Source organism: Helobdella robusta (assembly GCF_000326865.2).
Source record: "Helobdella robusta unplaced genomic scaffold HELROscaffold_92, whole genome shotgun sequence".
NCBI lineage: Eukaryota > Metazoa > Annelida > Clitellata > Rhynchobdellida > Glossiphoniidae > Helobdella > Helobdella robusta.
The window spans coordinates 168,039-181,341 of NW_008705527.1; the positions used below are offsets into that span (position 1 = coordinate 168,039).

Below are 13,303 nucleotides of genomic sequence, written 5' to 3' on the forward strand. Positions count from 1 at the left end.
TGTGTATGTGTGTGTTTTTGTACATATGTGTAAGTGTTTTAGTGAGTGTGTATGTGTGTGTGTGTGTGCGTGTATGTGTGCGTGTGCGTGTTTTGTGTAGTTGTGTTTAAATACCATATTTAATATTTGAAAAATGATAAAAAAATAGCTACACGATGTACGATCACGATGATGACGACGACGACGATGAAGATGGTGACGTAACAGTTGACGATGACGATGACGATGATGATGATACATTATAAACATCCTCCTCGCTCTGCTGCGAGACGATATACTGTACGATGAACGCCACAAGGATGGCGAACAGAGCGAAACATATCAACAAAATGACCGCATACTGCTGGTCAGTGCAGTCGAACCTTAGTAACCTTGACCCAGACCACTTGTTCGTGACGTTGGCGGAGGTCAAATCCTCATTTGACCTCAAACTGGCCGACTTATCTGGGGCAGTGACGAATGAAGTCGTTTGGCTGAATGACCCGATTACTTCTTCGTTCTGATTGGTCAGTTGGTTTTTTGATTGACGCACGCCGCAAACTTTGATTCGATATTCGCTCGATGGGGACAGCCCTGATACTCGGTGGGTCGTTGATGGACCTCGGTATATCTGTGTCGATAAGTCGGTCGAGTATATCGGACCAAGAGAGATAAGGAGTGTGTGAGAGAGTATATGAAAATAGAAGCGGATGAATGAATATAATACTGATTAGTTAAATAAAATTTTATGAAAAAGTAATAAATGAATGTTGAAATGAGTGAATGAATGAATGAATAAATATAGGAATGAAGGAATGAACTAATGAATGAACGAACGAACGGAAGAACGAACAAACTAATGAATGAATAAATAGACAAATGTTAAGAAAATTATTTCTTAAACCTGTAATGAATCGAACAAAGTGACAAAATGTACAATAAAAAAAAGACATTCATACAATGAAGCTAGTAAAACATCAGCACACACACAGACACAGACACACACACACACAGACATACACACACACAGACACACACACACCTCTTTGAAGGTTTGATCTCTACCAAAGACAGATTGTATATGCAAGATGTAGTATATGTTGTCGTGACCCATAGGTCTCAGTGCTGCCCATTCAACACTGCATGCCTCACTTGTTATGTACGCTACCTTCGGCGCTGATTGTGCGGTTGGTTAGGGTGAAATGATTTGAATGGCTAGTTGGGAATGATTTGATTAGCTAGTTGAAAATGATTTGATTGGCTAGTTGGGAATGATTTGATTGGGTAGTTGGGAATGATTTGATTGGCTAGTTGGAAATGATTTGATCGGCTGGGTAGTCATGATTTGTTAGTTGGGATGTTTATGGAATGGTTGAGTTGAAGAATTATTTCATTAGTTGGTTGGTTGGTTAGTTGGTTGGAGAATAATTAATTAGTGGATTTTGTTGATTAAAATTATTTGAATAGTTGGCGACAAAACCTTTAAGAACAGGCGGAGGTGATTTGGAAGTCTTGAAGACGCACAAATCCGAATACTCTCCCTGCCCATCCCTGTTCACGGAACAGATCCGGAATTTGTACTCCGTCAGTTCTTGGAGTTTGTTGACCCGGAAGCAGTGTGCGGGGCCAAGGTAGATCTTCTGGAAACTGGAAAAAATTGATTGAAACGATGATGGAGATGGTGAAAATGATGACGAAAATGATGAAGATGATAAAAATGATGGTGATGATGAGGAAAATGATGGTGATGATGAGGAAAATGATGGTGATGATGAGGAAAATGATGGTGATGATGATGATAACGTTACAGAACTTAACGACAGTCTGTTAAAAATTGTTAACACTAAGAACCAAAAACAAATAAACAAACAAACAAACAAAAAACTTACCTATCCAACTCTTTCAGCATCTCTAAACAGTAAGTCACCTGACCACCACTACCACTACTACTACTACCGCCAGCAACAACGCCACAGACGCCACTACTACTGCTACAAATGTTACTAATACTCTCTCTTTTCGTCTTAACATCTCTCCATTTAAGTTTTCAAGTTGTTGAAGCCCACGACGACGCATTCGAGATGGGGAGGAAGGGGAGGGTGTGAGTGGGTGGATATCTTTAGGCAGCTACTCAGTGGCCCTAGGCCGATGCTGTTGCTTGCTTGAATTTTTATTCTGTGCGCGCGTGTGTGTGTGTGTGCGTGCGTGTGAGTATGTGTAAGTGCCTGTGTGTGTGAGTACCTGTGTGTATGTGTGTATAAGTGCACGTGTGTGTGTGCGCGCGTGTGAGTGTATGTGAGTATGTGTGTATGAGTGTGTGTGTGAGTGTATGTGAGTGTGTTGGTGTATGTGAGTATGTGTGTGTGCGTGTGTGTGTGTAGAGTCGGAAGATGTTGGTGTTGTGAAGTTGTAAGGATAAAATTTTCAGCATCAGCAAGCGTGATATCATCCATGCGTTACAAGTACGTAATTCTTATTTCTATACAGCACCTTTACCTCAATTAATACTCCAAAATACACAAACAATGCGCCCGTGTGAGTGTATGTGAGTGCGTTGGTGTACGTGAGTACGTGTGTGTGTGTTTAGAGTCTGAATACCACCGATACAATACATTGCAAGATACCCACTTATAAACAGTTTCCGGTAGCAGATCAGTTATGGTATATTCGGTATTACCGCCACTAACGAGTATCAAATCTTTCTGATCGATAAGCGATACCGGTCTATCGTCGATACCGATATAATATCCGGTAATCTTGCTACCGTGGTCCAGAGGTTCCCGCCAAATTAGAGTGATGCTATTGGACGTTGAGGAAGCGTGGAATAATGTGATTGGTCCAGGATGTGTAGGAGGCGTGGTACAAGTTGTTGTTGGACTGAATGAGCTGGGCCCGGCTGAATTGATGGCCTGATTGTGATTGGTTGATCGACGACTGAGTGAAGGAATGAGAAAACGAATGAAATGGGTAAATGAATGATATTATAAATAATTAACAAACAAATAGACGAGTGAATGAGTGAATGATGACCAAAGTAAACAACACACACACACACACACACACACACACCACACACACACACATGCGCGTACACACACACACACCACACCAACTTGAACTCTGAAGTTGTACAAAGATGCGGCCTTAAGTTCAGATACTTCTGTTGATAAATCCGCACCACTGTATAACTACAATTAATTTTATTGTTATTATTATAATTAATATTATTGTTATTATTTATTTCATTACGAATATGTAAGAAGATGTAATTTATTTATTGTCAAGTGTAAATGTGAATGAGATTAAATTTTTGAAGTAGTAACTTTTTGTTTGAAGTTGTTTAGTGAATTTATTGCTCAACCAGCAAACCAACAGACCAATCAATCAACTAATCTATCAATTAGCCAATTAATCAGCCATTTAACCAACCAACCAACCAGCCAAAAAAACAATAAACTACACAACCAGCCAACTAACCAACCAGTCAACCACACAACCAACCACACAACCAACCAGAGCGAATTCAGAATCTTGTTGCTGCCATTCCAATTTGTACATGAGAATCTCGGCGCCATTACAAAGCGGTTGAGACCACCTGACGGAGATCGAGTGTGCATTCGAACAGGCGACAATCGGGGCGTCGGGGGTGCTTGGCGGAAGGGCACCACTAGTGTAGGGCGTTGGTTCACTCCAAACTCCTGCCTGAACGAACAGATGAATAGACGTTGAACGAAAGTGTGAACAAACAAACGAGCCACCTGACGAACAATCGTATGAATGAACGAACGAACAAAAACAACAACGAAAAAACGAACAGATTTATTAGGATAAATAAATAAATAAATATATGAATGAACGAATGAATGAATGAATAAATAAATAAATAAATGAATGAATGAATGAATGAATGAAATAATAATTCTAGCAAGAAACGTCCAGCAAACTCACCCCGGCTCCGTTAAAGGCCCTCACCCTGAAGAGATAGGACCTCCCAGGAACCAAACAATCAATCGAACAACTCGCTTTCGAACCTTTGTAAACATCAGCCCAACGATTTTTATTATTATTATTATTATTATTGTTGTTGTTATTATTATTATTATTGTTACTGATGTTGTTGTTGTTGTCCTCCATCATCATCAGTTCGTATAAAGTTACAGGTGAGCCGTATGTTAATGTTGGTGGTTCTGTCGGTTGGTTGGTTGGATGATCGATCGATTGATCAATCGATTGATTGATTGATTGATTGATTGATCGATTGATTGATTGATCGATCGATTGGTTGGCTGAGTTTGAATTTGTAGACAAATGAATGAATGAAAGTGTTAAATTAATAGCTGATTGAATGAAATGATTGAATGAATAGAAGAACGAATGAAGAACGAATGAATAAACACAAAAAATGAACGATGGAATGGTTGAAATAAACGAATAAAATCTTTTTAATAATTCTAACTCCAGCTGACAAAAAATATTCCATTGGCCCGCATTTTACCGCAGACCTCCAGTTGACCGCAGGCATTCGGCGACGATGGTTTAGTCGTTATCGTCAATGTCTCACTCCACTTTTAGTTATCAATTCATAATTATTATAATTTATAATAAATAATAATAATAATAATAAATAATAATAATGATAATGATAATAATGATAGTGATAATAATGATAATATTAATAGTAAATGGTATTTCGTAATTAACTGTTGCATTAACCAACAATAAATTAAACAATCAAACAAACAACCAACCAAACAAACAAACAAACAAACAAACACAACCACGTAAACAACAATGCAAATGCTTATGAACTCATTTACAACACGACTTTGAAATCCATTAGTTAGAGTCAATGTACAAATCTTTAAGAATGTTAATAGAAAAAAAAATTCACGACATTACTACTACTACTACTACTACTACTACTACTACTACTACAACTACAACAACAACTACTACTACTACTACTACTACTACTACTACTACTACTACTACTACTAAATAATAATAATAAACATACCTGGCTCTGACCAATGGCATTCATGGATGCTACCTTTAACTTGCACAGAGTGCCAGGGCTCAAGTTACTGGCCACATACTCTCGAGTCAGTTCTGTGTTTTTTACTATTGTATCTGGTTTTGTATGTTTTGTATGTTTAGTATGTATTTGTATGTGTTTTGTATGTATTGTATGTGTTTTGTATATTTTGCTGTTGTTTTGGGTTATTGTTTATCTTGTTGTTTTTGATTATTATCATAGTGTTAATAATATTATTGCTGATTGTAAAATTTTGAAAAAAAAAATTCTTCCCTTGTTTGATGTTGTTTGTATGTTGTTGTTAAAATAATAACAACAATAATAATAATTATAATAATTATATTATTAATATTAATAATGTTAATTACCACTGCCGTTATCTAGCATGACAAGGTAATTGGTAATCTCCTGACCGCCGTTGTCCGCCGGAGGATCTGCATAAATTATGATAATTACGTGGGGCCATGAATAATAATAACCTAGGAAATGTATGAATAATTATGCTGCAAGTTATTACTGGTATTATTATTTTTATTGGAAATTGCATGAAAAAAACCTCAAAATTTGAAGATTGAAGTTAAATTATTTCGAAAATTATTAAAACTCAACAGATGCGGAATTCATGTCTTAACATGCGTTCAACAGATTCGGAACTGTGAATATTTTTTTCGTATCGGTTGCTATTTGGCATTGGATCGTTTCGAATATCGGTACCGGTATTATGTATGCTAACGATATTTGCGTATACTTATTCCATATCGGTTTTTTTGTCGGAATGAATAAGAGAGAGTGAGAGAGATAAGAGAGAGCAAACAGGCAAAAAACCGATAGATAGTTAGACAGACAGACAAACAGACAGACAGACAGACAGACAGACAGACAGACCGAGACGTACTGGGAATCATTTGCAAAAGATATTCATGCAGATGTTTTGCGGATGGTTTGCCATATTAAAAATCCAACATCATCATCAACATTTCACCATCGCCACCATCACCATCGTCATCATCATCACCACCATCGTCATCATCACCACCATCGTCATTCCAATCTGTAGGTTGGAAATAAAAAAAATGTAAAAAGGTGACATTTTCTTTCGCACCAACCCCAAGCAATGGTGAAGGAGGACTGATCGATATCGCCAAGAATGTGTGGTTTGGTGCAAGTGCCCGGTTTGTCCGCTGTAGTTCTGAACTTCACTATATCGCTCCATTCACTCGTTCCATCCTCATTAGATGCTTGTAACTGTTTGTGTGTTTGTGTGTGTCTGTGTGTGTGTCGGTTAGTGTGTGTGTGTGTCGGTTTGAGTGTGTGTATCTGTTTGTGAGTGTCGGTTTGTGTGTGAGTCGGTTTGTGTATGTATGTGTCTGTGTGTGTTTGTCTGATTGTTTGTGCTGTTGTTGTTGTAATTATTATAAGTTATTTTTCTTAGTGATGTTGTTAAAAAAAAACCAAGAATATTAATAAAGAATATAAATCATTCATTTGTTTGATCATTTATTCATTCATCTACCAATCCATACATTCATACTCTTATGCATCAATTCATTCATTCATCTATTCATTCATTCATTCATTCATTCATTCATTCATTCATTCATTCATTCATTCATTCATTCATTCATTCATTCATTCATTCATTCATTCATTCATTCATTCATTCATTCATTCATTCATTCATTCATTCATTCATTCATTCATTCATTCATTCATTCATTCATTCATTCATTCATTCATTCATTCATTCATTCATTCATTCATTCATTCATTCATTCATTCATTCATTCATTCATTAACCTTAAATTTATATTCAGAACTTCTGGTTAAGCGAGTAACGTTGTAAGATAAACTAGGACCAATGTATATTGTCTTGAATACCTCTTTCTGTATGTTTGTATGTATTTTTGTTTGCATGTGTCTGTTTGTATGTATGCGTGTACGGATGTATGTATGCGTGTACGGATGTATGCTTGTATATGTATAAATATATGATGGGTATGTGGGTATGCATGTGAGTGTATATGTAGGTGTGTGTGTGTGTATGTGCATACAGTCAATGTATGTGTGTATGTGTTGTATGTGTTGTGTGTGTATATGTGTGTATATGTGTGTGTGTTGTCGGGAGTGATGGTGATGAAGATGATGACGACGACGACGATGATGTTTATGTGATGAGGATGAAGAAAAAGATGATGAAGAAGACGATCCTGATGATGATGGCAAAAATATGTAGGCCAGAAATTTTTCAAATATTTTCAAGAAAGTCAATTTCAATAAAAACAACAACATTCTTTGATCAGTTTGTTTTTGTATGTTCGTTAGTGTGCGTTCATTCATTTGTTCATTCATTCATTCGTTTATTCGTTTATTCGTTCACTAATTTTGTCCTTCCTTCCTTCCTTCCTTCATTCATTCATTCATTCGTTCATTCATTCATTCATTCATCTACTGGCTCAATTATTAATTCGTTAAATCCGCTAACTATTCGCTCTTTTTCATAATTCATTCAGTTCATTTTTGCACACACGTTTTTCTAAACAGAAAAACATACACACATACAAACACACACACACGCACACATACAAACACACACACACGCACACATACACACACACGCACACATACATATACGCAATTACCATATGTAAATCGTTATTTCAGTTACATACAGCACATTCACCGCTATAAAATTTAAGAGAGAGAGAGAGAGAGAGGGAGAAGGAGTGCGAGTGAGTGAGAAACCACAACGAGGGTATTGTATGTACGTGTGCATAAATGTATGTGTGTGTGTGTGTATGTATGTTTGTATGTGTATGTATGTCCATAAGTTAAATACTTGGTCTTGTACTTGAAAGTGCCATGTTCTCATAAATATATATGGATGAATGTGGTTTCATTTCATGTATGTATGTATGTATGCATGCATGCATGTTAGTATATATGTATGCATGTATGTATGTATGTATGTCTTCTTTTCTTATTTTGAAGCAAATAAAATATATCCTATCGTATCGTATCGTATCGTATGTATATGTTTTCATCACCATCATAGCTACCTTCTTTTTATCATCATCATCGTCGTCGTCATCACCATCGTCATCATTCGATATCATCATCATGAGCGTGAACATGTCGTCATTGGGCCTTCTGATCCAAGAAACCGTCAGATTGTCGGCAAAACTTTCTGACAGCATCGGTGGGTCCGGCTGCTGAGGCGCCACACCGCTCGTACTGTAGCTGGCCACTCTGCTGTGGTTGCTGCAAATGATGACGACGACGATGGTGGTGGTGATGGTGGTGTGGTTTTTCAAAGATGTTATATACCTCATAATTTAAGCTGTCATTCATCATCAAAATCCTCATCACCTCAATCTTCTTCTTCTTCTTCTTCTTCTTCATCATTATTATCACGATCGTCAACATCACAATTTTCTTCATCAACATCATCATCGTCGTCGTCATCATCATCGCCATCATCACAGTCACGTGACCCACAAACCTCCTGCCAAGGGCGTTGCTGGCGTACAAGCGGAAGGCGTAGGAGGTTGCCGGAAGTAGTTTGGTGATTTTGTACTGGCGCTGACTTCCGGTGAATATTTCCTCAAAGGTTAGGTCACCAGCTCCCTGATTGGTCGGTTTATTGGTTAAAAGTTGGTCAGTTAGTTGAATCAATGATTGAATGAATGAATGAACGAACGAATGAATGAAGGAATGGTTCTTTGATGAAGTGATTGGTCTGTGGAATGATTGGTGGCTGGCCACTTAAATGACTAGATTAACTGAATAAATATTGAGAACTTGCTTGATTGATTTGTGACTGCTAGTTTGATTGTTTGATTGACTTTTAAACGAATGATGACATGAACAAAGTTACTGTAGTAAAACGAGCAAAAATTCACCAATTTGTAAAAAATAAAAAAACGAATTTTTAAAAAACGAAAATAGAGCGCAAAGAATAATGAAAAAAAGTTGGAAAACAAAAAAGATAGGATTAGTGATTGAAGAGAAGGAGAGAGAGAGAAAGAGAAAGAGAGAGAGAAAGAAGAAAAAGGGAAAAAGAGAGAGAAAGGGAGAGAAAGAATGAAAGAGAGCAAATAAGAATGATCGAGTGAAAATGAGAGAAAATTAAGGAGGAAACGAAAATGAACGAAAAAAGAAAAAAATTAGGAAGAAAGGATGAATGAAAAAGGAAAGAGGTAGAAGAAATACCCGAGAAAAAGAGAACGAGCGGAAGAATGAAAAAAAACGGAATAAAAGAGAGAGAAAAAGAAAAGAGAGAGAGAAAGAGAGAGAAGGAGGGAAATAAGCGAGAGTGAAAAAAGAAACAAATTAGAAAAGTTTTTGAGAAAAAAACTTACCCCTGGGCTAACGTTTTAAGATTATTCATTTTTAAGACAACAACATTATAAAAAAACATTAAATATACACGCACGCACGCACGCACGCACGCACACGCCCAGGTATTTTGAAATACACTCTTAAACAAAACAGCAAATGTTCCAACGGATATTTATGTATTTCCAAATAAAGCTTTTTCCATTTTCGAAATGAAAATGTTTTGCATGTCTATATGTATGTATATAACACACACACGCATACACACGCACGCACACACTCGCACGCACGCACACACACGAACGCACACAAACACACGAACGCACACAAACACATACACACAGACAAACACACACACACAAGTTTGCTGACAGCATACAACCATACATCCATTCATCACATTTTTTTTATACGTACACAAAAAAACAATACACATTTAAAAACAGGTTATGAATAAGAATTTAATAAATAATAATAACAACAATAATATTAATAATAATATCGCGAAGAAGAAGATTAGTAATAATAATAATAATAATAACCTTATCGTATTCTAGGGTGTAACTTGTTATTGGCGAACCGTTATCAATAGCAACCTGCAAATACGGGTGTGTGTATATGTTTGTATGTATGTGCGTGTATGTATGTATGTATGTGTTTTTATGTATGTATGTATGTGTTTGTATGTATGTATGTATGTATGTATGTATGTATGTGTGTGTGTGTGTATGTATGTATGTATGTATGTATGTATGTATGTATGTATGTATGTATGTATGTGTGTGTGTGTATGTATGTATGTATGTATTATATATGTATGTATGTATGTATGTGTATACATATGTATGTATTAAACAAACAAACATACAAACACAGACACACAAACATACACAAACAACCAATACAAACAAACATACACAAACAACCAATACAAACAAACAAACACACAGACGTACATTCCACTTGAGCAATAGAGTGCTAATAGTTTTGGAGACCAGCTTTGGAGGGGGTGGTGGTTCGGGCTCACAGGCCTGGGTCGTAAAGTTGACTACCTCAGACGGAGAACCCGCGATATTATCCAGTATGGAATGCACCCTGGTTGGCATGGGTGTGTGTGTTTTGGGTGAAGAATGATTTCGAATTTCATTATTGCTATTGCCAGTTTGCCATCTTCTTCATCATAATTCTCTTCATCATCATCGTCTTCATCATCATCGTCTTCATCATCATTCTCTTCATCATCATCGTCTTCATCATCATCGTCTTCACCATCATCGTCTTCATCATCATTTTTTTCATCATCATCCTCTTCATCATAATTGTCTTCATCATCATCCTCTTCATCATCATCCTCTTCATCATCACCATCATCAACGTCATTATCATCTATCATCGTCATCATCGTCGTAGAATTGCATCTGAGGTTCAGAATTTGATTTTAAGAAAGCGACTGTATTAACAAGTAAAAACTAACCTCAAAGAAAACACCTCATTATAAATACAACTCAGTGAGTTTTAATAATTTAAAATTAAAACATTTTTAAAAATTCGTAATAAAATCATTTAAACATTAATTTTAATAAAAAAAAGCAAGCAAGAGAACTTACTTGACGAAGTATTCAGTGACTGGTTTTAAATCTCTCAGAGTTATTTCCGTAGCATCACCACTGGAAAAATATTACACGTTCGTGTGTGTGCGTGCGTGAATGTGTGCATGAATGTGTGTATATATATATGTATGTGTGTGTGTGCGTGTGTATGTGCGTGAGGGTGTGTGTGTGTGTGTATGTGTGTGTGTGTGCATTATAAAACATAATATATATATGTATGTACATTTGATCTAACATATTCGCTAATATAATATAATATAATATAATATAATATTTATTCTAATAAAATTCAACACGCACACACATCCACACTAATATAAACACATACAGATTTAGACATACAAACATATATTCGCAGATTGAAACGTACAGACATACAAACGCAGAGATGAACAAAAATGGCAACAAAGCGAATGATTGATGGATGGATGGATAGATGAATGAATGGATGAATGAATGAATGACTAGATGGATGGATGGATGAATTGATGAATGAATGGATGACTAGATGGCTGGATGAATGAAAGAATGGATGGATGAATGAATGAATGAATGAATGAATGAATGAATGAATGAATGAATGAATGGATGAATGAATGAATGAATGAATGAATGAATGAATGAATGAATGAATGAATGAATGAATGAATGAATGAATGAATTAATATATCATTATGTCAAATAAACAAAAACATGTTTTGTATTTGGAACACTAATTGACGTACTAAAACCAAATTTGTGTGTGTGTGTGTGTGTGTATACAATAAAATAAAATAAAAACAGCCGTAACTTGCTAAAAAATATACAAAATCATTTCAAACAAACAAACAAACAACCAAACAAAACATTCAAACATCCAAAGAAACACAAAAACACAAACATATCAGCAGACACACGCACCTACAACAAAACATAAACTAACGTTAAAAAACGACCAAAAAATACAAGAAAAATTGTTCATAAATATACAAACGCATTTACAAACACACACACACACGCACACACATCCAAAAAACACTCGCATACATACACACACAAATGCAAATGCACACACACACACCAACACACACACACACATACACGCATACAAACCGACCTATAGACCGAGTTAAACATTAACTCATTCATCTCAGACAGATGTAACTCGTATAAAACGTCGGTTAAGTCAACGTCGATGAGCTCTGTGTGACCCAATTCGGGCGGGGTCAGAAGAATTAGGGCACACCTCGGCCCTACATCCATGACCTGGGAAGATGAATTGTATGTTTGTTATTTTAGATTGTATGTTCTTTCTTTTATTTCTCTCTCTCTCTCTCTCTCTCTTTCTTTTTCTCTCCTTTTCATTCAATTTCGTATGTTCTTCACTCATCTCTTTCTTTCTCTCCTTTCCCCTTACTTTCTTTCTCTCTATCTCTCTACCTCTGAACTATAAGTAGCTACGATAAGATATTGATAATGACAAGTCGTTCAATCAATGAACAAAACCACGTGAGCCTACAGCAAAAAAAATAAACAAAATCACGTGATTAAAGAAATGAGGTTAAAAAAAATGTCAGCCCAGCCCACTTTTGGCTGACCAATCCTAGATAAGATGTCTTTGACCATTTGTTTCTCTTCTTCCTCCACTTCCTCACTGGACATGCTCATTGATTGGTTGCCATTGTCCACCATCGATTCTATTGGTCGTCGGGTTTTTAAATAAAAATCAAATGAGTAATGTGATGATATTGTTTCTATTGTTATTATTGTTATTGTTGCTATTCTTGCTGGTATTAATAATATTATGAAACTTTTTTCATGTGAGAACATCATCATCAACGTCATTCTCATCAACAACATCATCATCACCCTCATCCTCATCATCAACAACAACAACATCATCAACAACATCATCATCATCCTCATCCTCATCATCATCATCAACAACAACATCATCACCATCATCATCATCATCATCATAATCATCAAGAGAACTTACTCTGAGGTAGTGCCTTAGCTCTGAAATAACCAGACGACGAGTCGTACTGCATCGAATGGGGAAGATGATGATGGTGATGATAATGATGGTAAGGAAAAGGGGGATGGTGGTGATGATGATGGGGGTGATGATGAGGATGATGAAGATGGTGGTGGGGGCTGTTGTGATAATGATGCTGGTTGCCGCCGGGAAGATAGGGTGGTGGGGGGAGGGGCGATGTTTGTTGGGGTGGAATTGATGAAAAATAGTTATTATTATTATTATTAATATTATTATTTACACCGTTGCTAATTATATTACTATTGTTATAATTATTACCGTTATAACTACTACTACTACCGTTAACATTATAGTTGTTGTTGTAGT

The 13,303-nt window shown here is 36.3% G+C and overlaps 1 protein-coding gene across 1 annotated transcript in view; it reads right to left on the bottom strand.

The window, feature by feature from the left end:
• Positions 1–163: 163 nt before the first annotated feature.
• Positions 164–13,303, bottom strand: part of HELRODRAFT_182763 (hypothetical protein) — a gene marked incomplete at both ends in the record, with an annotated part of 28,460 nt that continues 15,320 nt past the window's right edge. Inside the window, 21 exons of the mRNA XM_009033491.1 lie at positions 164–610; positions 1,022–1,155; positions 1,460–1,619; positions 2,046–2,154; positions 2,608–2,888; positions 3,093–3,167; positions 3,580–3,681; positions 3,928–4,010; positions 4,436–4,544; positions 4,997–5,109; positions 5,383–5,448; positions 6,121–6,259; positions 6,812–6,898; positions 8,071–8,272; positions 8,514–8,638; positions 9,892–9,945; positions 10,306–10,444; positions 10,957–11,016; positions 12,056–12,204; positions 12,526–12,635; positions 12,938–12,983. Of these exons, the coding sequence (XP_009031739.1) occupies positions 164–610; positions 1,022–1,155; positions 1,460–1,619; positions 2,046–2,154; positions 2,608–2,888; positions 3,093–3,167; positions 3,580–3,681; positions 3,928–4,010; positions 4,436–4,544; positions 4,997–5,109; positions 5,383–5,448; positions 6,121–6,259; positions 6,812–6,898; positions 8,071–8,272; positions 8,514–8,638; positions 9,892–9,945; positions 10,306–10,444; positions 10,957–11,016; positions 12,056–12,204; positions 12,526–12,635; positions 12,938–12,983 (2,790 nt within the window). The remainder of the gene's footprint in view (positions 611–1,021; positions 1,156–1,459; positions 1,620–2,045; positions 2,155–2,607; positions 2,889–3,092; positions 3,168–3,579; positions 3,682–3,927; positions 4,011–4,435; positions 4,545–4,996; positions 5,110–5,382; positions 5,449–6,120; positions 6,260–6,811; positions 6,899–8,070; positions 8,273–8,513; positions 8,639–9,891; positions 9,946–10,305; positions 10,445–10,956; positions 11,017–12,055; positions 12,205–12,525; positions 12,636–12,937; positions 12,984–13,303) is intronic.